We start from the raw sequence: 23,986 nt of genomic DNA, 5'->3' as shown, positions 1-23,986 counted from the left end.
GCACAAAAGAAACCGATATACGAAATCAATTATAAATACGGTTGCCCCTTTCGGGAAATAGCATAGTTGGAAGTATTATTTTCTTGTTTACTGTAGAGTAAGATAAATTTGAAACTCATAACTTAATGGAAGAAATATTAACAGAACCATGCAATCCTTTACGATATACGTCATAAATAGGAGAAAATAAAGTGCTCGTTTGCAAAAATAAAAGGAGAAAAAATCAAACAATAATGATATTAACCATAGTAGCATAGAAAAAAAAATAGCGCAAATAGTTATGTTGCCAAGTGAAGCAGAGAAAAAAAAATCGCAGAACACCGAAACTGTGTGTAAGGTTAGCGTGAGAGCAGAACGGGGTGGCGTGTATCGTTCTTCGACTGAAATTGGTGCAGTACCACATTTATCGGCAATTACTATGTGTCTCGTTGATATAATAAATAATAATTAAATAAATCTGGGTTGTAGCGACTATAACATATGTTTTCACGCAATAATAATAATAATAATAATAATATTAATCGTAGTTGTTGTAGTAGTGGTTGCTGTTCCATCAATAGTAGTATAGCATAGTTAGAGACATTTCCTGCGCTCTCTATAGCTTGTTGCGTTATGTGTTTTCTAAACTTGGTTCGGGGCGGTAAATTAATCCTGTTCTATTTGGCAATCAATCTTTATCATCGTAAAACATGATCTTCTCGGTCTTGCGGGTTTTTTCATCAATTCATTTATGAACTTGCTCTTGCGGCCTATGTGTCTGATTTATTCACACGCAAGCTCCTATGAAAACCTACCTCACTTTGCGTAATATTTCATTCGTTTTCCTTGTCACACCCTCATCCGCGAATGCACCTTGTTTGGCGAAGCGGAACGCAGGCTGGTTATAGTAATTACAGTAATAGTTTGTTAATAAAAAAAATCAAATATAATATTACTATCGAAGAAAAAAACGTACCATTTAAATCACATAAGAAAATGAATAAGACAAAAAATTGTATGCATATCACTACTAAATCATAGTGCTACACCAATCGAATCAATAAATATTATCCCTCCTTTTAACTCACATTCTTCGTTGATTTCGCTCTCAGTGTTATCATCTCCTATCTATCTATCCCATTACCGTCTTTTTTCCCGCAACGCAACGCCAGTGCTCTCGTTCGAAGTTTCGTTTTACTCTGTTTCTTTTAAATATAAATATACATATCGCAAAAAATAATAACTCCACGACCAAGTTCATTTTCGTGCACCGGGAAAAAAGAGACCCTTGATATGTGTGCGCGCTTTTTGTCTCATGTGCGTAACACGTTTCCCCCCTCGTTTAACAGTGGTGGTGCATATCAGTTCCGTTCCGTTGCATAATTATATAAACTTACAAACGCTATCCCAGATAAGCTCACATAAGATCAAGAAAATATCGGACATCCCGCCTCCTTGGGTGGGAAGGAGAGGGGGGAGGGGAAGAGTCACAAGGCACACACATACACTCCCACATTAGGGCACACACTTCTCGCCGGAAACATGGGGGAAAGAGCTGCGGTCAGCTTCCCCCAAGTCAGCAGCTCGTCAAAGGGTTGGTGTGGCTGTATTACGATGTTCTAAAGCGCATACCTGGGATGTTCCTGGTATAGGGCTGGCTCCTCTCTCGTTCTACTTCTGTTTGTCGTGTGTGTCTTCTCATTTTCTTCAACGCTTCTTCTTCTCCTCCTTACAATGCGAGGTTAGTGAAGGCATCCATGGCGGAACTGAGCCGATTGAACACCGGCAGTCGGTCCTCGAGCCCCGAGACCGCACCTCCACCGCCGAGAACCATCGATCCTCCCAGCTTCATGGCGGTCAGCGAGGGCGACGACGGAGGCGGAGTGGCCATCGGCGACAGCCCGTCGATCGGGCTGGCCGGGGGGCTACTGGGGAAGTTGAACGCGTGCTGTACGGCAGCCTGCTGGAATGTCGGGCTGCTCGCTTCCGGGAAGAAGCTGGTCATCGAGGTGGTCCTGCTGAGCGACAGCGAACCGATCGGCGACGCCCGGTCCGAGCCGGTGGACATCGAGAGCGCCGGGCTCATGGGCAGCTGGTGCTGGAGCTGCTGGTGGGTGTTGTGCTGGTGCAACTGTTGCTGCTGTTGCTGATGTTGATGGTGCTGCTGCAGGAGAGCAGCCACCGTCTGAAGCTGAGCCACCGATACGCCACCAACAAGCCCGCCGGCGTGCTGTTGCTGCTGTTGCTGCTGGGACTGGGAGGCAACTTCCTGGAGTTGCTGTTGTTGTTGTTGTTGCTGCTGCTGCTGCTGCTGCTGCTGCTGCTGCTGTTGTTGTTGATGATGATGATTCTTGGCCGACTGCGAGCCGTTGGCGACGGCGGCTGCCGCCGCGAGGCGCGCGTGGTAGGCGGCCACGTTGCGGTTGTGGTTGCGCGCCTCCTCGGCGTTGTGCACAAAGTGGCAGCGGGGCCCGTACGGGCAGAAGCCCACGCTATGGAACGTGCGGCACAGCTCGGTCTTGTACTTCGGGTGACGCTGCAGGTTGCGAAGCTCCTGCATGCCGTGCGCAAACTGGCACTTGTCGCCATACTTGCACTCGCCAGCCTCCTCATATGGTCGGCAGAGTTCGGTTTTATATCTACGATAGCGAAAAACCAAAAAAAACAATGGTTAATTTAACAAATAACATTTGCTACGTTTAAATTTTATTTAAACTAGTCTTTTAGCCAATAGCACGACATTCCGAAGTAGGATTTGCCGTACAGAGTGTCTTATTGACATATTTACGGATGGTATATTATCAAGATAGGCGATCATAGTTGTATTCGCAACACTAGGAGTGACTTTCACATTTATTCAAATTCTGTGATCGAATATGATGAGAGTGATAGATTTTAAGAATTGAAACCAAAACAACGATAGAGCAAGGTATCCTACTTGAGAGCGATAGAGCAAGGTATCCTGATAGTCAGAAGATACCCAACAGCAGGTACAAGGCCTAAGAACGACGAGGATCTTCAATATTAGACGATAGCCGAACAACCAGTCCTAGTGTTTTGTTAGATGTTTAAATACCTAAACTAAGGCATCAACACGTCTTAAAAACAGGAATAGTAATAACAACGTAAGTAAGCTCTACAACGCAAAGAAATGATAAGTATTAGAGTTGCATAAGTGATTTCTGATTCATGAATATGAATAAATCCTTGCTTCAATTTTGAGAATCATGAATTTTTGAATGAGAGATCAACTCTAGCATGTAAACATTACTACAAAGCAAGAGACCTCTAGGTACTAACAGGCATGATCGCTTCCATTGTTCTCTTCTCTTCGTTGTTCTTGTTTCAAATGTTATAATCTTAAGAGTCTTGGGAGACCATAAATAAACACCAAGGGTGTCAAAAAAACAATGTTGTTGACCATGGGAGGGAAAAGTCCATGTCAATTTCTTAAACATATTTCAAAATGCAAGTACGCATTCGATTCGTAGTAGGCCTCATGAATTTCATTTTTAGGCATTCGAATCACAAAACATTGGCGAATCTTTCGAACCTTTCGGATCAAGCGACTTCTGGAAGTGAAAAACGGAGGGACTTCTTTTCACATTTTTATAACTTGAAATACTTACCTCGAGGTGTTAACTTGCTGCGGCAGTGGCTCGGACTGCGTTCGTTCCAACTTCCGGTGGCCGGAGGAGGAGGAAGTGTTGTTGGCGTGGTGGTGGTGATGGTGACCGTTGTTGCCGCTGTTGCTGTTGATGGAGCTGGCACTGCTGCTGCTACTGCTGCTGGTGCTGCTGGTGCTGCTGTTGCTGCTGCTGGCGTTGCCGTTGTTGTTGGCGGCTGCAGCGGTGGCCACAGCGCTGCCCATGTCGCAGTTCAGCACCGACTGCACGCCGGAGAGCTTCAGCAGCTCCATGATGTTAGCGTAGGTGGGCTTGGCGGCCGGCTGCGACACGCTGCGGTGCAGGGCGTTGTGCGTACCGAGCCCATGCGATGGTTGTTGCTGCTTGTGCGAAGCAGCCGGTTGTTTCTGGAGCTGGTACCCGAACGTCTGATGCTGCAGCTGCTGTTGCTGGCTATGGCTCAGTGTCTGCTGGGTGCTTGGGTTGAGCATGGTGGCGTTGCTGCCGGTGAAGCCGTTGCTGGTAGCACCCATCGCCACGCTGAAGCCCTGTGACAGCAGCAGTGGGCTGTTGCTTCCGTTCGAGGGTGCGCCGGTTGCGCCGGCGAGCTGGTTGTTGCTGTTGCCACTGCCAATACCGCCACCACCACCGCCGCCAACCAGCTGCGTGTTGCTGCGGGAGGAGTTCGTTTGGTTCTGGAAGAAGAGAGAAATTAAGGACCAGCGTTCAATGAGTGTGCATTGTTTATCAAAAAAAAATTTCCAAAACTATTACTCAAGTGGTTTGTTTTCAGGCAAATGGAATTTAGCGTCGTCGACTGCCCCACCACTCTTATCACACTATCTTATCGCAGGCCCTTCAACAGAGACAACACAAAAAGGCGATGATGATAAGCACACTCCAACTCCACTCCTTTGTAGAATAGCAGTTCCCAAGCACCGTGTTGCCGACGGGCGGGCGTTGTTGTTATCAGGCGAAGGCGCTGTTGTGTTCCGGGCGTGCAATCGCACAATTTGTGCAAACCTTGTCGGAATGTTGATGGCGAAAATGGTTATCATCACTCGTCAACCGTTCGCTCCCGCGCCTTCACAGAGTTCCGTGGTGGAACGATAAGATACCCACCCTCTGGTACACCACGTGTGTTTGTGTGCTGGAGAACAGCACCCCACATGTGATGGAACCGTACACACTACTATCGTCGACAGTGGAAAGCAATTCGGACCACTAATGTCGCGTCCGCGTGGTATCTATAAATCAAAACTAGACTCCCTCACGCCCTCTAAGAGATAACAGCACGCCGTGAAGAGCTAGTAGTCTCCCTGTCTGGACGATACACCAATTATCGATCAGCCACAACATCACCATTTCGTCGCGCAGTGGCATGGAAGCAACTACTATATGAGGAGGTTACATAATCGCCTGATTCGCCGTGGGCCACATTTGAAGCCCCAAAGGAGAAGGTGAACATTTCTCTTATTTCGCGCGGTAATTACACTTCGACAGATGCAACTTTCACAACCTTGCCGAAGGACGTACGTACGCAATAACACCCCCCGGAGGAGGAGGAGGAGGAGAAGATGATGCCCAGAGCACCTGCCCTTCCGAGACTTCCGAGACCACCCCCCCCAATGGTAGGTCGTTTGGACAGCGAATGTTTGGGTTTGGTTTTCTTTCTGGTGTTGATTACTAACCTCCCACTTCCACCCCGAAGTGCACACACCTTTTACATTCCACCAGAGGACAGGACCCAGACCCACCGACGGCAATCCCATAGTTTGTGTACCGCAACACAACACACGTGCAGCATAGGAGAGGCTTTTTCTCTACAGGGATGCATGAGGGGGTTTCTTTCTCTGTCTCACGCCTCTACATCTGCACCTTGAGATTGTGCGTTTCGATCGGTGATGGCCGGTTTTTCGGTTGTGTCATAATTCCTTCCCTCCCGCCGAAAATGGCGAAGGGAACCGCATTTGGCGGGGGGAGAGGGGGGGAGGAGATGGAGTGTATGTTGGCCGAAGTGAAAGTGTCCCAATTTCTGCGATGATGTGGTCAGATACGGTCAAAACAGAAGCCAGACCAAAAGAAGAAAAAAACAGACAAACCAGACGGACAGACAGACAACAGACAGACGAGCGGACGAATCTCCCGCCAACGGAGGCAAGGAAACACAGGTGGGGGGATGTGTTTTTCACCCTCCAAAAATCCCTTTCATTTTGAACGGTGTCTACCCGGAGGTAGATCAAACGAATCTACGGCAAAACCATGTCCAGTGCTTGAAAGGCCACAACAAAGGCGTAAAACTGCAGCCTATGCCGACGCAGGAAAAATAGATTAGTGTTTTTTGGGGCGGTTTTTGGGAGCGAACGACGTCCCGCCAACCAACAACCTGCGGTTGTTTGACGACGAACGCGCGATGACGGTGTGACGGGGAAAACCGGAATCGTAAAGCTCTGAGGTAACCGTCAGCCAGCACATACGAACGAACGCGCACGCACAGTAGACCAAAGCTCTCCCCGCAAACACACGCACGAAGAAGCAGACGTTGGGGAGTTGGTGGTAAAGACATCGGCATGGAGCAGCAGCAACTCCTCGGAAGATATTATGCAACCTCTCCCCCGGAGTCAAAGAGATGGGAAATGGTTGTGGGGAGGCGAAGATGGTGAAAGAAGACAACCAACGGTCACAATGGAGGAGTTCGCGGTCCGAAGAGAGTGCGCGGGTTCGCGAGAAGAAAGAAATTTCAATCCGCAAGCGAAAGTGAAAGAAAGATTATTCCGACGAAAAAAAATAAACCAAAGTCAGGAAGCGCGTTATGCTGAACTCCATCCACGACGACCTCGTGTCTGCGGATGAGAGTGCGATTAACATTTCAACACCGACGCTACGAACACTTGAAGGCACCGTTGTTGAGCGATCCGAGAGCCGAGATGAGAAATACACCTCTGCACGAAAAGATCACTTAAGAAGGCAAGCCACAATGGCGGGAGTGACATCCGAAATGCTGAAGTTACGCAAACAGAAGTGGTTACACAAAGAAAGAAAAACACCAATTGCGGAACTTGGGCTCGGGAAGCGGAACCATCGAGCAAATTCCCAAAAAAAAAAAAAGAAATAACACCGGAGACCCCTCTCATCAGCCAGTCGAAAATAAAAGTAATCATAGCACGGAGGTACTACTCAATGGGAGATTTTCACGTGCGACTCCTGGCATTTTGTTCGGCCCTCAAACAATAGCAGTGTGTTACCAGCGCGGGTCCCCCTACAATTTAAAGGCGGAACTACCGGTAGACGGTAACTTGCCAGAGCTCCATATCCGAACGTTTCAACAACAACCCCTACTTCTAGCCAGGTTTTTTGGCGCCTTTGCTTAACCCAACTGGGCAGATAACACCGACAGTTTCGCAATGCCGACACAAAACCTCGCAAAATGTCATCGGACTTCACACAATATGGCGCGCACCGCAGTCACTACGTCTTGGGAGACATTGTTTTGCGGTCGACTTCCGCTTTCCCACACAAGTCACAATAGTCGTGCTGTTTGTACTGTGTTCCGGCCCGGTCCACGACTGGCTGAGAAACGAGTTCCAGCACGAGGTAACGTTTTAATTGTTTTTCTTTTCGTGCAGCGCTCTTATAGAACTGTTGTTGTCAGCAGGTCGGAACATAATTAAAAAGTGGTTGCAAAACAACCATAAACACACCGAAACCCCACCTTCTTTACACCTACATCTGAGAGATTCGTAGCAGAAGTACCAAAGTTTAAGCTGTGCGACCAAAATCCAACTCTTGTTGACTCCTAATCCCGAACTGTAGCAGATATTCTTAAGCTCTAGTCCTCATCAAATTAGATGATTTGGCTATCAAGTATATCCGCATAAGACTGCCAAATACCCCTTGAGGAGACTATAACTCCTGCAACAATTAGTGCTACAACATCAAACACCACACCTCGTTATTGCTTGCAGACCAGACTAGACTAGACTTCCTCGGTGCGAGGTGTCTGACAGGTCCGCGATACAACGACGGAATGGTTGCCGTTGATTGATTTACAGCACAGCCAAGCCTTTTTGGAGGTCACCTGTAGGTATAAAATATCGCGACGTCGTTAGTTACTGCTTCAAAGCACAATTCGGGCCCGGCATCGTTGCTCTAGCGACAACCGGAGTTGAACCGAGCCAGTGGTTGTAGTAGAGTCGCTGCTGCCGTCTTGGCCCTTCCGTAAATATGCAGAGACACACAAAGCAAACCAAAAAAATACACCGTTTTTCGAAAACCGGTTTCCAGCAGCAACAACTCCACAACCACCACGAGAGCTCTGGGGTAAAGCAAAAAGTGGTTGTTTTAAAGGATATTTTTTATTAGTTCCAGTGAGTGAGAAGCTACGGAAAGCAACCCACACAAAAAGGGTGGGAGTTTCGGTTCCGTGCGGGAGGAAAAAGAGTTCGGAGTTCAGAGCGTCGACGCCGTATGGCCACGATCTGCGCGCCAACGTGCGGATGGATGATGGCGTTATCGAGCAAACAGCGGTGGTAGCGGTGGTGGTGTAGTAGTTTACCGGTTCACAAAAGCGTAAAGCGTTAAGCTTCCGTTTCGAAAGTGAACGTGTTTGTGGATTTCCGCTTCGTTCCGTGCAACGCCAGCAGCAAAAGTTGGACCATGGAGTTGGTGCGTTCCGAAACTCACGGTAAATCTAATTATGATAGATCACCAAACGAACTTGAAGTTCAGAACTAGGCGAGTATATCTGCCTTAGCAACCGGGCAAATAATTAATCGAGCGTCAGTCTTTGTACTAAATACTAAATCAACTCTTCTCTTGTGCGCTCTGTTGTCCTAAGTCGGCTGTCGGAGCAAGTGCACCCAAGCTTGGTTTACTCAAACAAACGAATTTCTTAAGGCAAGGTAATGCGGTCATAAACTGAAGGTACCCCCTTGGCTTCGGCTGTAATCAAACTTGATAGCTTTCGAATGAACGAACTGGGTGGGGTGAGGGTTTCAAGGGCTGGCGGAAAGGCTCTACATACAACGAGATATAGAAGAGAGCCACAAGGCAACAACGAACTTCCCCCTCTCTTTAAAACAACACTTATGCGGGAAACTGCACCCCAGAGGAAACCAGACGAATCGATCAAAGCTAGTTCGATTGGAGCTACACAAGTATAATAACCTCGAGGCAATAGACAGCAATCTCTCCCTTGAAAATCTTGGCAGGCAAAGGGCCCAACAACATGCTAATAATTGTACCGCACCTTTCCATTTCGTTTAGACTACGCCGGACGGTGCTAACCGCTTGCGGAATACTGTCTAATGGTCAGAAGAAAGAAAAACTCCTAGCAAACCTCGGCCAACTAGGAAGCGCAAAGAGATTCAACGACGAGAGTACTCGTCGTCCCGCCCTAATGAGCTATATCGAAGCTCTGCGTAGAAGAGAGCCCTCCAGGGAGGAGAAGGTCGATAATTCGCATGACCAGCAATTACTACCACAAACACACCACCACTAAACCAAGCCCTTCCTCCCGAGAGGGGCTCTGGGTGTCTTGGTCAAGTGGTCAGTTTTGCCTCAGGCGGCGTCCAATGCACGACAGGCCGCGTGTTTTGTGAGTCGCGAACCTTGATCGTGGATAGCGAGAAAACTGACACTACAATTTCCTCCGAGACCAGGGTGTTGTAGCCATCGGACGCTCTACTTGTGACTCTTTCCCCTCAGCCATTGGCTGGATCGTCGATCGTGGAGTAAACCTGGAAGGTAATCCAGCCGGCGAACACCCGTCAGGTTCACAAACGAGCGCAGCACGTCACATGCAGTTCGTTCCGCGACATTGCTCCCGAGCGAACAAGCACCACCACCACCACCACCACCGGCCAGAGCCTCATCAGACCGCCACAGATTGCATGGAAAGAACCGGAGAAAATGAGGTCTACCATCTCTGAGGGCGCACAGAGAGAGAGAGGGCGGTGAAATCGAAAGTGAAAAAGTAAAACCGTAACAACGTCGTGACATCCTCCCCCGTTTCCTGCCGACAACAGGTCGGTGGCATTGGCGGCGGGGCGGCTTTTGGCTTGGACTGCAAGGAAGTCACCCCGATCTCGCGCCGGAGAGTTCGATTTTTCACTACGTTCACTTTTGACGCAGCCGCAATCTCTTCCACGGATCCACATACACACAGCATGGCCACGTTTTGCACCAGTTTTTTTTTTACGAAGGCGACGTGTTGCACCAGTTGTAGGTGGTGGAATGCACCACCCGACCACCTCGGGCGCGCTCTTCCTTGTGTCGTCAATAAATAAGCGTGCAACAAGCCGGGGATGAAGGTAGTCACAAAACGCCACCACGATTACAAACCGATTTCTCCAGCAGGAGTCCAAACTTTCGAGACTAACACACACACACACATGCAAAAAGAAACAAAATGATTGATCCCGAAAGAAGAAAGTTTATTCACTTACGAGGGGACGTCTATAGCCGCTTCAATATCGTTCGGGACTAAAATATATCGTAAAACCTACAGATCTAGCCTTTCCATGATTTTGACACATTATTATTCAAATTAAATATTGAATATACCTCGAAACATAACTGAATGTGTAGAACACTAACTCCCGGAAGTCCTACTTCGGTCAAGTACTCGTATATCCAAAGTGTAATTGTTTGGGAACCCCTATATCGGTTTTTTCGGTGGAGACGAAGACTGAACGTCTTGTAAAAGAAAGAAAAAGCTCTCGTATGACCTCGTACCACTTGAACCCTTGATGGCATTTGGGAATGCTAGACTTCTGGTAATAGCGACGAATGAAGCGTATACCCATCTGCCATTCGTGATAAACTCGCGACTCATGAGCTCCAGAAGTATGCAACGAACGTTAATCGGAAGAGGGAGAGGAGGAGCGGTCCACCGTCACTTCGCGATTGGCACTTGGTCAATGTCAGTATGCTCGGGGCGTTTGACACTAACTGCTAGCGATATGCGGGCTTCAACTCCTCTCAAGGTCATCCGTGTAGTCCATCGACGCGAATATATACATATTGGAGTGGATGATGATCCTACTACCCGACGACCTCAAAGCGCACTAGAGCTAGAGTGAGTCCAAATGATGGACAAAACCCGATCCGCTAGACAAGAAAAGCCTGTTAAACAACACGATCACCAGTAAAAACCCAGTTTGGGTGACTTGTTGTTGCGTCGGCTGTGGGGCAAAGTAAGTCCTAAAGTAATTTGGGCCACACCGCACCGGTGAAAACGTTACCGCGCATAGTTGTTGAGCTAATCGCGATCATATAAGCCTCTGCTGAATAATGAATGAGCATGGTGGTGGCGAGGCATACAAAAGGAAACCGCGCGGGACTGGTGGACGAGACTAGCAAAAAAAAGGTATATATATAGGTTTGTAGGATGACGGTGGACACACGATGGCACGTATTGCCAAGAGATGCAACCTCACGGTCTTATGCTTGCACCAACGCCGAAAAGCATTTAACGGATGGTGCTATTAAATTCTGCGGACATATGAAATAACAGCGCGTGTCAAGTAATGACTTCACTTTCGACGATCAAGAAGACGGGGCTCAGCTGGGCTTCATCCACTCGATTTTAATTTCGTTTTCATTCCTCCGCAGAAAGACAGGAGGAGGAGCGAGGGGGGGTAAGCTTCCAGCTGCGCATGGAGCGCGAAAATCAGCCAGACATGCGGACAGACGACAACAATGGCCCGGGCGGCCGTGCCGTGGAAGTCTTAACTTAGTACTGAGGCGCAACCGAGTGGAGCCGGAGATCCGCGTGAGTCAGCGGGTCGTGGGGAAGCGGGAACTTGCAATTAATTGTACCGCAGAGCAGCAGTTTGCGAGCGCGACGAAACAACACACGCCTTCAGTGGATTACACTACCATAGACAACATCCACGAGCGGCCGACGAGGTGGTGTTGTGTGAGGGGCGCGCGACCGGAGACTCCTATATCTGGCGGGAATCACTGCCGCAACCGGTAACGAATGGGTTTACCGTGCCGTTGCGTGACTGCGTGTAATTATTTTGGGTGTGCTACTACGAACCCACGATCGTATAAAAAGCCTGTTTGGCAGCAGGCAGAGTGTGTATTAAGCGATTGCGAGCAAATGCGCGCCAGCCAGCAGGTCGTCCGCCATCCCCTACTCAAGTACCACATCCGCTTAGTTTGGCGTATCCTCACCTTCGGTCGGATTTTAGTAGGGTGGAATCAAAACGCCAGATCGGTCTGGGAATTCCACTCTTCGATATGATCGTCACCTCGATTTTCCATCTGTAAATTGAATCGTCCAACAAAAAACCTGCCCACCACTTGCTCCTCTCCACGTCGTGTTGAAGAAGGTGTGAGTTGATATTACGCCACCCCAGCTCTTGCGTGAAAAGGCACATGTTGTCATTCACGCATCGAAGTTTTCTGAGGCAAACTGAGGCAATAACTGAGGCGGTCACGGCTACTCCTCACACACAGTTGCTCGCTTCTTCTTCCGAGCGTTTCGCCAAACCAACTCGGTCCGCTTTAGGGTCAGCTTTCGTACTCCCTTCCCTCCCCAAACTGCGACCGATGGTGCCAAGTGGAGTTTTGTAAGGTCCCGCACCACCACCACCACAACACCCCCGCAGAAAAGCACACTAAAATCCGGCCACCAAGATGGCTTTGAGTACGCGCGGCTTTGAGTACGCGAGTTGACCGTTACGGAGTTGCTGTTGCTGCTTGCCAATACGCACTTGCGTGTCAATATTTTATTGGAAAAGAAAGAGTTTGCAGCACGAGGCGAAGTGACTAACCTACTCCCATATAAGGTACGCTCGTGGAAGATGTCTATAGGATGCATTGTCTCATTACAAAGTAGTAAGTAATGTGGCAAACGTGTCAGGAATAAACGCTTACCATTGATTGGAAACGGTCGTTTCGACCATTGACACCTTAATGGTAATGTGTCGGAGGGGTTTATATTACACAATACAGTCATTTTGACGATCGGCGTCCGTAGCCTAACTGGTAGAGAGCGTTGACGATCAGCTTTTTTGAACGTCTCGTATTCGAATCCCGATTCCGAACTTCGATTCTCCAAGTTAGACTTCAAGTAGATGCTTCTTCCTTTAAAAAATTGTTCAATTTAGTGTTCACTGCAGAAACGCAAGGCAAATTTGCAATCTTATCAACAAAATGCATTAGTAGTGATTTTGGTCGGGAAAAAGTAAGCTAAGCGAGTATGCATGGAGATCAGAAAAGGAGCTTTCCAGTACTTGAATAAAATCAACGATCTTTTTGCACAGAAAAGTCATTCTTGAATAATACCAGTTGACAATTATGGTTAGCGTTTTCTAGCCAAACCGCCCTGTGGTTGGGGCGGACTAGGAGGAAGGAAACTACCACATGCAAGTGATGGCATATCGCTGTGCTCGAAAGGGTTTCCGCAGCATACTTCCGGTTTCATTTTCTCTCTGGAGTGGGTAGAGATTGTGAGGGCTGCATTGAATCATACACCCACGATAAAGTACCACTTTGGCTGCCTTTCGTCGACTCGCGCTCGTGTTCCAACTTTTCCTCCCAAGCGCACACACAAGACCCGACACAAAGCGATGCAGTTTCCATGCGCGTTAATGAGATAATTTCGCAACACTCATTTCGCTTCTAATTGACGACGACAAAACCCGGTGTGGCGGTGGTAAAAAGCATAACCGGATCTGCTAATAGATTAATCTACCCTCACTCCGCTCCAAGATCGTTCAGCGACACATTTTTCCCCACCCTTGGGCGATCGTAAAGCCAACAGAAACGGGGTGTAAAATGGTGATTGATTTAACTCATCGAAAATGGGATAAACGCAAACAGAAAGTGAGAAACTACCCCCTGAACCCAACGCTACGGGAAGAGAAATAAATCGAACGACCAGAGGGAGAGAGGGAGAGAGAGAGAGAGAGATTACGTAAAAACAAACCGGAAAAGCGTCTGAAAATAAAACCGAACAAAAAATCACATCCCACACCTTCGCAAACCGAGGGGTTCCACATAATTTGCCAGGATCGGAGGGGGTTTGAAGAAACGGGTACGGGGGGGTCCGTGGTCTTGCCCCCAAAACTTTACATCCGCAAACTGACCTCTCTATCTCTCTCCCACGAAGTGTCGTAAGGTTGTCGACGAGGGAGGACGACTTTCGCGCCTTTTTTTTCGCGCCAAACACATAAAACCGTGAACTTTTGTTGCACGATCTCAACTTGTTTGTGTGGATGTGGCTCGAAGAAGGCAAACAAAACCATGCGGTGTGTTAAAAATAAATTTCAAGGAGGACACGAAAGCTTAAGTAATCGCCAGATCATACGAGATTGGGAAAGCAATGCACCAAGTGAGCGGAAAGATGGAAACTACACGGATATGATGTCGGGAGGAGTTGATAATGTTCCGAGTTGTAAAAACTAGTGCAAGCCATTAACACGAAACTACAAATGCCGGAGAATGCGAATGGAGATAGAGAAGGACATTCGTGATCTTGGCGATCGGGGGGGAAAAAAAAGAAAACGCTGCACCACACTATTACCTAACCTCGTGGAGTGGTCTCGAGACGTGGTCCGGCAGACTCAACACCACATGCCCTGGGTGAGGTGGTGGAAGGTGGTTTCAGAGCTCGAAAAACTCGTTATGGAGGAGACGGACGATGAAGAGTCCGCGCCCAACCAAAGCAGGGGTTTTTGCAGAGTCTGACCGACCAAGTCAGTGGTCATATGTAGTCCTCGGTTTCAGTGCGAACACCAGAAGCCCCGGCACACACACACAGACAGACGAACACTCAAAAAATGGCGGATGGATTTCCTTCGATCTTTTCCAAGGGTTGATATTGGTTGTCTGGCCTCCCAGTCGCTTCGTATCTTGTTCGCGGATCTCCAACACACTCCCAAACGCACAAACAGAGTAGATGCCGTAAAGAAACATTAAAAGTATCTTTCTTTCGCTCGCAACCTCTGCTTGGACAGAAAACAGAAATAAAAGACAATCATACGATGCTTTGATGATGATGATGGTTATGCTGCTCGTCTCTCTTCACTACTCTTAGAAGCCAACAAACAATAGCAACCATAATCAACTCCCCACAACTCCTCCACCCGACACATTCGCTTTTTTCTTACTTTTTCCCCTACCATCATTTCCTTCTCGATGGAAGTGGGAAGTTGATCATATTCGTCGACGTGTGGTATGTGTATGTGTGTGTGATGCGCAAGATTTCGCTTTCGATCGCTAAGAAAGTTGTATAATTGGCGGAAGAAAAAGAAATGAACAGAGGAAGGGAAAAGCAAAGTGAGCCTGAGGGATGTATTAGATCACAAGAGGCACACGTTATTGAACAACCTATCTCCGGTGAGCCGTGGGGGGTGTGTGTGTGTGTGGGTATGGGGTTTTTTGTGTGTTACTTTATGATTCATTTTTTGCGATCATCCTCCCAACCTGAAGATTGTCGGAGGAGAACACCCACTTTTTAAAGTGGTACCATCTCTACATACACACACACACAGACAGACGACGGAAACAACCCCCCTGTCAGATACACAAGCACGCCATCAAGAAAACACTACTGGGGAAATTAATACTCACACCCACCCCCACCCCTCCAAAACGGGGTGATGGTGGCGCGAAAAGTAAATATTAGCATAACTCCGCACATTAAATCCGTTGGGTGGTTTTTGTGCACCCCCCCCCCCCCTTCTCACGGGGGATGGATGAGGAGGGTCAGTAAAAAAAATAGCATAAATAAAAACAACTTCACCGGCTCGAATTCATCCCCTGCGAGTAACTTGCGCGGTACGATCGCATCTGAACCTCGGGACTTGAATTTGCGTTGGTTGAATTTTACATTTCAATCACTACGAAAACCTACTCTGCCGCGTCCCGCTTTGAGGGATCGAAATGAGTTTTTCCACTCGACGCCAGACAGCCCTCACTGAAGGCAAGGGGGATAGTAGTCGTAGTTGGCGTAGCGAATAAATAAATGAAGATTTCCCACTTTGCCTTCAAACCGAGGCTTTTTCGATCCGCCGCAAAGCAAAAGCTGCAATAGCAGTTGCACTCTTACCCAGGAGAGTACAATGATGCGCTTTCATCTGAAATGATGTTGCACCGAACGAAAATGAAGTTGAATTGAAGAAGGTGGCGAAGGTTTTTTTTTTTCAGCGTTTTCCACCAGCGAGAAAACAGAAACCCACTTCAAACGGAACCAGGACAAAGGAAACTCGTTGTTGTGCACGTAATTAATCATCTTTTGACGCCAAGTTGGAAGGCGTTTTAAAGTCTCGAAACCATGATCCGACTGCAATGCATTTTAAACTAAACCAAAACTAAATAAAAATCTCTTGGTTAGAAGCTAATTAAAACATGAAGCAACTTAGTGTTTAAAAAGCGAAAGAATGTTTTGACAAACACCAACGAAACGAAACATTCTACTACACATCGCCGGTCGCCGCATGCTACGATTCGTTGCGCACACATTAGCAATTCATATAAAAGCTGGCGATCGTAAAATTGAAAGAATTGCCAAGGCAAGAAATAAGGAGTTGAAGCAACTTCGAGCGGGAAAAAGGCAAAGCGTGGAACCAATCTTGCTTCTCTACTAAACTTCAGTAAAAAGTAGGACAAAAACAGCAAATTTTCGTCGCCCGGACACCTCACCCACACCCACCAACATGCGGGAAAATCACTCTACGAGACCCAACGAGAGCAAGCAATATCAAACAGTTCTGCTGTTCCTTTCCATTTGTTCGTCCAACCCATCGGGCTGTGACGTAAACGAACGCAAAACTGATGCGTGAGTGCGTACGGAGAGCAGCTCCGCCATCATATAAAAATGTAATTTATATCTCCGAATGCTTCGCTATTTATGCAAGCTTCGGGCACGATCCCCGGAGCACACGCAACCACCATTAAAAAGCGCGGGACGCCGGTTTCTTGCGCCACACAACAACTTGAAGATGATAACATGACCGGGAGCGTCCGGTGCTTCCTGTGTAAGAACGTCAATAGTTTCCACACACAGCGGCTTAGGTTACTTTTACTTATCAACCACCGTAAAAAAAAGTAAAGGAAAAGTAGTATTCGCGTATTCTCAAGAAAGGAAAGAAAAGGCGCAACCATCCGAGCGAAAAGGAACGTTCGAGCGCGCCAGATCATGAAAATGGATGAAACCCAAGAAAGGGGAAAAGAACAAACCCACGCCCGGGAAGAAGAGAGTGGCCAAGCGAAATTGAAAACGAACGATTAATTTATGCAATTATTCTAGCGCGATCTCCTGACCGGCAAAGCACACAGAGACTATAGTGGTGGTAGTGGTGTTGTTGTTTTGGCTCCCGGAAGCCGTTTGAAGATGATTGACGCAAGCGCCGATGGAAGAAGTTGAATGGTGGCGGAAGGTTGTTCCTTTGGATTTTGCGCCTTTCTTGTGCATGGTTTTCCTCTATAGGAGAAGGAATTGGTTTCCAAAGCAGACAAAAACACCACACAAACACTACCGGCGAAAGAGAACTCTTACTTTTCATCGTTACCTTTTTTCGACCGCCGTGCACTCTGGGATCATTTATTTGAAAACGAATAAGATAACATGGTTGAATTTAGAACTTCTTCAAGCCAGGAATAAATGAAAAAATTGTTTCGAAGGCAACAGAAAACCACTTTAAAAGCTTTAAAACATCCATAAAGGGATTTACCAGGCATAGTCCCTAACGCCAGTGCGCGCCGGGGAACACCAAAATGTTGTTGTTTTGATTCATAGACAGATGGGAGATTCCCCGCGCACAGTGAATGTCCATCGGAATGTGTGTCCCTGCAATCAAAGATGTTTTTTCCCGACGCAACTAGTGGAATTATTAGCTAACCACACTTCACAACAGTGTGTGGGGAACACACAACACCACCACCTCTTCCTCCGATGAGCAAACACACCCTACTTTCTCTGTTTCTTTTCAACTTGACGATTCTGTTGCGCAATCCACAAACTCGCAGCCCGATTCGGTAAGACTCGGCGCGTTGGTGCGGCCAGCAATCGTTTGTTCCGGATTGGGTATGAAGGAGAAGTTTGCAGTGGTCCACACTAATGGTCTACACACGCAAAAGTCTGCGGAAACGATTTAGCCTACTTTCGGACGCACACTAAAACGAACAAGGAGCGACGAAAGGCATGGTGGTTTTAGCCTGCACGGTACACACCAAAACGGTGCTTCTCTAAATCTGCACCAACAAACATGTTTGGTATGTTTTGTTCGAGAAGCTTACTTGAGCTGCATTTCCCCCTTGTGAGAACTGACGAAGGCAAGTGTATCAACAGGTCCCATTTATCAACAAACGATGATGTGATCCGCCCCTTTGACTTGCAACATGACGACATTGTGACAGAACCAGAACCGTTCCCCCCAATTGATAAACCGAACCGAAGGGCGCATGCTTCCGGAAAAGCCAATCCCCTTAAGGCTCGTATCATACAACAGAACACGTCGCTGGGAAACGCTTTTCCCTGCAACCGGCGTTAACGAATTCCATGGGAAACAAAATGGGTTTCCCTAGAGTGGGTAAAGGGGAAAATTATTGTCCAAGGTCCCGCGCAGAGATAGCGAGCGGCTGGAGCACCGCCGTAGTTCTAAAATGCTACCAGCATGCAACACGTTGCTCGGAGTTATTTCCTTTCGGACCACTGGAAAAATGTTCTTTTGCCGACTTCGAGCCTAGAACTCCGGTGACATACGAGTATAGAAGAGGCGAGGCACCCGCATCATATCGCGCACAATTTCCCCCTTATGCACTCTTGAGGGACAGCAAAAAAAACAACCAGGGTGATGATTTCCGTGTGGGGTGGTCGTTTGAACATTTCCCATCGTGCCGTGACCGTTCAACGTTATCGGCCGGGAAGGAGGGAACGGGAAGAACAGGGCAAGCGTGACGACGACCTTGCCAACACACAAGAGCCTAGTTGGAGCTGGGATGCTTCACTCCCGGAAAAGCGAGTCACGCATCGTCGTACTTTGGAAGAGGGATGATGATATGGGTTTGGAAACGATGGAAACCAAACCAGCAGAGGGACGGGGACTCGGTGTACCCCCATCGAACAAGTTACGGGAGAGGGTGCCGTATGAGGTGCGCTCCACCGATGCGTGGAAAAGCGCGGAATATCAGCCAGGGGGAACCTCGTTTTAGAAGAAGCAAAAAAAAAAAAGCGCGAAATAAAACAACATGAGTCCACTTCTCCTCGATGTGTGTTGGTGGCGATGGTGAGGTTCGCAGAAAAACAGACTTGTCGGCTGAGTCACCTGCCGCTTCTGTTCTATTTATACAGGATAGAACTAGGCAGCTTTTGCGACGTTGAAACTCAAGAACACAACACAAAATGAAGAACGCACAAACAGGAGCGAAAAGAAGAACGCAGAACGATCGGCAGGTGGGGGGAGATGGAAAAAATGTCTAATCAATGCTAATGAGCGAACCATGACCCCGAGAAAACGTACGGGAACTACTGATAGAACCGCCGATTTCACCATTCAACAGAAAAGGCATTAAATGGGTCCGAATACAAAGTTCTGAACGAAAAGCTCAACTTCAATACAGTTCCTCGCAGTTGCGAACTCCACATTGTAAGATCGTGCGAAGTGTTATGGCGCCAAACTAATAGAATTTTAGCAGCATCATTCGATCGAGCACCGGGGAGTTCCACCATCTCGTCTCAATTCTCTCTCCTTGGATGAATGTATATGAGATGTTGCTGGCCGATGATTTGTGGTGATTTCAAATCAAGAGCAATTAATATTGAATATATAGGCGCAGAAGTTCATACAAAAGCATGCACGCGACTCTTCCCCTTTCCACGATTGTTTGCACCACGGGGTATGGGACAACAAATATCGCCGAACTTTGGCCTCTTGGTTTTTCGGTGCGTCTTCGTTTCTGTCACTCCTTGTTCCTCGGATTTGTACGACGGACTTTATCTTCTCTCTGACAAACAACAACGAGATGAGGTGGCCGTCCAGCAGTTCGTCGGGCGGGAAGATTGTCGTCGTCGTCGGTCTAAGGAGAGTCAGGTTCCAGAGGGCGACCACCACTCCGCTCGCTCTCTCCCTTCGTCCCTTGGTTACGATTCACCAGGGGTCCTCAATTGGAGTATTCAATTTCTTCTCATTGAAGCCAATTTGTGTTCCGAGCGCAACGGCAAGATACACCAACCCTCATCGTGCGCATACGACACTGCCGGCTACCTCTTTTCCTCAGTCCAGAAGTCGGTGTGGTTATTATTGCGTCAAACCAAACCACTATCCATCCAGCATGGCATAAAGCACGCATGTACACACAACGCGGGCCAAAAGAGTAGCATTGTGGATGAACAACACACTACATAAAAATCCAACAGCGGTCTCAATAATACAGGCGATACTTTGAATTCGTAAATGGAACATCATCATCATGACCGCGCGTCGCCAACGACAGAACTTCTTCCTCTGCTACTCTGTGTGTGGCGCTGTTGAAACCATTTACAGCTGTTTAGCTCTGGGTCAAAGCACGTTGTGTTAAGAAGGGTGACAGAGTTTGAACAAGTGCGCTGCTGCTACCACCATAGTCACTTGTTTAGAGGCGTAATACTGTCATCCAGAATGACAACGTGCAGTGCTTTAATAAGACAGGGTTTGAAATTCCACCAAGTGCTCTCATGCAAGAATAGTTTCGAATATTTGATTTTTATGGGAAGATGTTTACTGAATAGCCTCTGTACTGGTAAATGTACTATCTGTTGGAATATTTCAGAATTATATGCAACTGTGGCATCCTTCAGAAAGTTAAAAGGCTAAAATCAGAGATAGAAAGAGATGATGACGTAAGCATTATTTTCAGCGAAAAATAAACTACAACACCGTGATGGTTTATATGTTGATGCCTCAGCGAGCCACGATCATTTGGCGGAAAAAAATAAACTCATGCATCTACCAGCAGCATAGGCAAGCACAAATGCATGGAACTCTTCAACCAAGTTGCAAACAGTCCGTCAGATTTGTGGCGTCGATTACACTGCAACTACTTTGGATGAACCTCGAGAACGAAGAGGTGATCACCACAACGTCCCATCAACAACGATGTCGGTTCGCTCCAGGGATTGTTGGTTTAATTTGCGTTTACTCGGCTGATCCTGTTTTATCTCCTCCCACGGCACAGCCGATCGAACCGCTGGTGCTGTTTGCGAGAGAAATCCCTTGCGATCCAAAACTCACGCCACCAACGATCGTCATGGTTGTCAACCTCGCCCTTTCTCCAGTCCTCCCTCACAACCGGCTTGGAGAAGCCAACCAGGGTGTGTGTGTGTGTGTGTATATGGGGGGCCTTCGCCGTTGCAGCAACAGGAACAGTGAAAGTTATGACTTATTTGCTACGCCAGGCTGCTATTCCGATTGGTTCGTTCCCCGCGGGAAGCAAGCAAGGGAACCCAACAAGGAAGGGTGGGTGTGCAGCAGGATTTCGCGGTTTTACAAGCGAAACGGTAACGTTGAAGTGAAAAACAAAATAAAAACTGGCAACCCCACGACAAGGAAATTCTCCTGTCGTCCAGCAGTCCACGCGAGCCACAATAAACCATATGCAAATGACAGTTTCTCTTAGTGCATCGATGGTGATGACCTCGTAGGAGTGTGTGCAATAACGTTTTGCAGAGGCAACTACCAACAGGACGACACTAACATTTCCTGGAGAAATTTCAAACCAATCTGTACAGGAAGTTTCATGACTGAGGAAAAATGAGATAAAACGAAGGACTAAAAATGATCAATTTGGAGGACACTGCTATCGAACCACTTTTTTACCGCCATTTGTAAAACCTTTTTAAACAACGGGTGAGATTTTTCAAACTTACCTTTCGCGGATACTCTCCAAAGTCGTAGAGTGCCGTGCTGTGCATTATCGCAGTAGACATGTTGCTGTGGTTACGCACTCTGCTCTCGTTGTGGTCCGGACTCTGGCGGACTTGATGATCTGTTCCCTAGCCTGCCTTTATGCGTGTCGTTGTGCCCAGAGTGTTCCGAATTTACGATGATCTAGCAATCGTTACCCTTTAGTTGCTGTACACACTTTGACGCCAAATTTGCACACATTCGACTAGGTAACAAACCAAGGGACTGGAGAAAAAGATACCTCCACACGTGCGCGTTGGTTTTTTATTCGACGCTAGAATCGACACCACCGAGGAGCGCTTCTTTTTGTTGTGAGGTTGATTTTTCTCTTCTTGCTTCTTCAACACTTTTGCACCTTCGTGGTTTCGAATCGAAGGATGTTTCACTCCGACACAACGTGTGCGCGTCGTTCACTCCTATTCGATACACGCCAAAGCACTAAATACACGAGAGATGCAAAGGATGCGCGCACTCGCATTGGTTAAAATAAGCACTTTTCGAGTAACTTTTTCGACCACTACTGGTATTACGGAAAGAATAATGGTGCGCTGATCGGTGAGGCCGCTGCTGCTCGGGTGCGTACGTCGTGTGGCACACTTATATTTTGCCTACCAACTGCTACTGCTACTACTATTGGCGTACGGCTGCCTTGTGGCGGCACAAAGATCTCCAGCTTCTGCAAGCACACACTACGAAAAACCTACGCAACGATCGCGCTGGCTTCTTTCTGGCCCTGGAAAATGCACTACTTTTTTGCTGGCGCAAATAATGATTTTCACTTAACACCCCGAGAATTTTTGTGACAACAGCTTCCTTCTTCAGCCAGGCTGCTTTCGTTGACAACAATATTGTGTGTCACTGTTTTCACGTTAACTTTTCAAAAACCGCGAGATTCGGACGCGAACTGCTCTTATATATTCCTGTTATTTTGCCGTTCTCTCGACATGCTCGTACCAGTGCGTTCACGGTTGTGTGTTGTGTTCCGGCTTTCCCGCGTAGTAGTAGGCGCGCGTATCGGAATTCGTACTATTCCTCCTCCTGTTGCTATCCTGTTCGGTTGGCGAATGATTAGCACTAAAAAGCAGCCGGCAAGCGAGAATAGTTTTTCTTTTGCTGTCTTTTTGTAATTTTGAATTTGTGTTCTTTTTGACTGGTTTGGATTTTTACGTTACGGTAGCAAACAGTGATACAGAGAGAGAGCTAACTGTGCCGGAGCAAAACTGTAATCAGGCTGCAGCGTTGGAAGGGTGTTTGTCCAATTCCGATGTGTCACTCTGCCTGTAAAAAGATAAGGTAAAATGGGGAAAAAATGGATTAACTTTTTTTGCTCCATCACCTTCTACGCTGACGCATTACGGAATGTAATGAAAACGGTTAGCTTATTTTTTAGGCTTCGAAACTTACATTGGCAAACGGAAGCGTACACGACACGAGAATTTGGTTTGCTGCGTTTACCACTGAACGTAACCCGTGTATGACTCGGTGAGTAAAAGAATAGTTTCAACGATGATGGTAGTGAAAAAAAACAGGCGTGTGTTGTACTATTTCACTTCAGTAAAATAAAACGTTGTACTACGGACCGCTTGTGCCAGACTTTAGCGGAAGTGTGTCTACGTGCACGTTTTGTAAGGTCGAGAAGTGTTTCTTTATATGCTTTAAATAAACTCACAAAAAGAGGCACACACTAGAAGCTGGCCCCGAACTCGGGCTTTGTGTTTCTTGCCTTGCGCGGCGGATTCAACTGTCTTTGCAACAAAACAATCGCACACAACAGCAGGAGAAAAAAAAAATCCGGGGACGCACTTAGATCCGAGACCGGTGTGTTGTGGTTTTCGTTGCTGCTTTCGATTTCTGCACTCTCCGATCCGTTTCGTTGGATTTGCTCAACTTGGCTCTCTGTTCCGAACTCGCTCGCAACAACTGCGCTAAGTCCGCTACGCTTTCGTACCGATCTGCACTGGACGCCGCTCGTTTCAGAACTGACCCGGACTGCGCTGGAAGCGATCGCGTTTGCCGCTTGTTTGAAATCCATCGGAATCGCTGAACAGTTGTACCATCTCCCTCCTGTGCACTACCACCGCAGAGGCAGGCAAACGCCACGTCACAAACACACCGACAGAATGGCTGTTACCACGAACACCACCAAGCGTCGCTTTGTCGAACAAGCGACGCACACTGCTTTTCTTCCCCTCCAGACTCCAGCTTGATGCGTTTCACGCACTTAAGTGATGTCTTGTTTGTAACGTTTTTCGTAAGTAAAATACTTGCTTCTGAGACAACAAGAGCTTTTAGAACATGCTATAATTAAAAAACTATAAACATTATACACAATTAAATAGTACCGGTCAAACGCTGTCCTACCGAATCCAATTTCGAGCAAACTCCAGTTCGAGCAACCGACTGCCGTTTGTAAACCGACGTGCAGCGAAATGAAAACGAAATGAAAAGGAGGAAATGATCAAACAAAACAAGTGGCACACACAT

The 23,986-nt window shown here is 47.4% G+C and overlaps 1 protein-coding gene across 3 annotated transcripts; it reads right to left on the bottom strand.

Annotated features, from left to right (window-relative positions):
- Window positions 1–458: 458 nt before the first annotated feature.
- On the bottom strand, window positions 459–23,446 carry LOC131261481 (protein TIS11-like). 3 transcript variants are annotated; one of them, XM_058263526.1, is made up of 5 exons: window positions 22,907–23,446; window positions 21,466–22,780; window positions 3,609–4,300; window positions 2,246–2,618; window positions 459–2,164 (listed from the first exon to the last, which is right to left on the bottom strand). In XM_058263526.1, the coding sequence occupies exons 2-5, from the start codon at window positions 21,523–21,525 to the stop codon at window positions 1,709–1,711; spliced, it is 1,581 nt and encodes a 526-aa protein (XP_058119509.1). In that variant the 5' UTR covers window positions 21,526–22,780; window positions 22,907–23,446; the 3' UTR covers window positions 459–1,708. The 3 variants fall into 3 exon arrangements, with proteins under 3 accessions (XP_058119509.1, XP_058119507.1, XP_058119508.1); XM_058263524.1 differs by having other exon boundaries at window positions 459–2,618; XM_058263525.1 differs by having other exon boundaries at window positions 459–2,618; window positions 21,466–22,776.
- Between the last annotated feature and the right edge of the window lie 540 nt (window positions 23,447–23,986).

Source organism: Anopheles coustani, chromosome 3 (genome assembly GCF_943734705.1).
Source record: "Anopheles coustani chromosome 3, idAnoCousDA_361_x.2, whole genome shotgun sequence".
NCBI classification, from domain to species: Eukaryota; Metazoa; Arthropoda; class Insecta; order Diptera; family Culicidae; genus Anopheles; species Anopheles coustani.
This window is presented reverse-complemented; position numbering and strand designations above follow the sequence as displayed.

Bases quoted from the DNA above. Each gene is read 5' to 3' on its own strand.
- LOC131261481 (XM_058263524.1), bottom strand. From the start codon at position 21,525: ATGTCTACTGCGATAATGCACAGCACGGCACTCTACGACTTTGGAGAG. The intron at 4,301-21,465 runs GTAAGTTTGAAA...CTCTTCTTCCAG, and splicing joins TTGGAGAGTATCCGCGAAAG to AACCAAACGAACTCCTCCCG. The intron at 2,619-3,608 runs GTAAGTATTTCA...TCGCTATCGTAG, and splicing joins CAGCAAGTTAACACCTCGAG to ATATAAAACCGAACTCTGCC.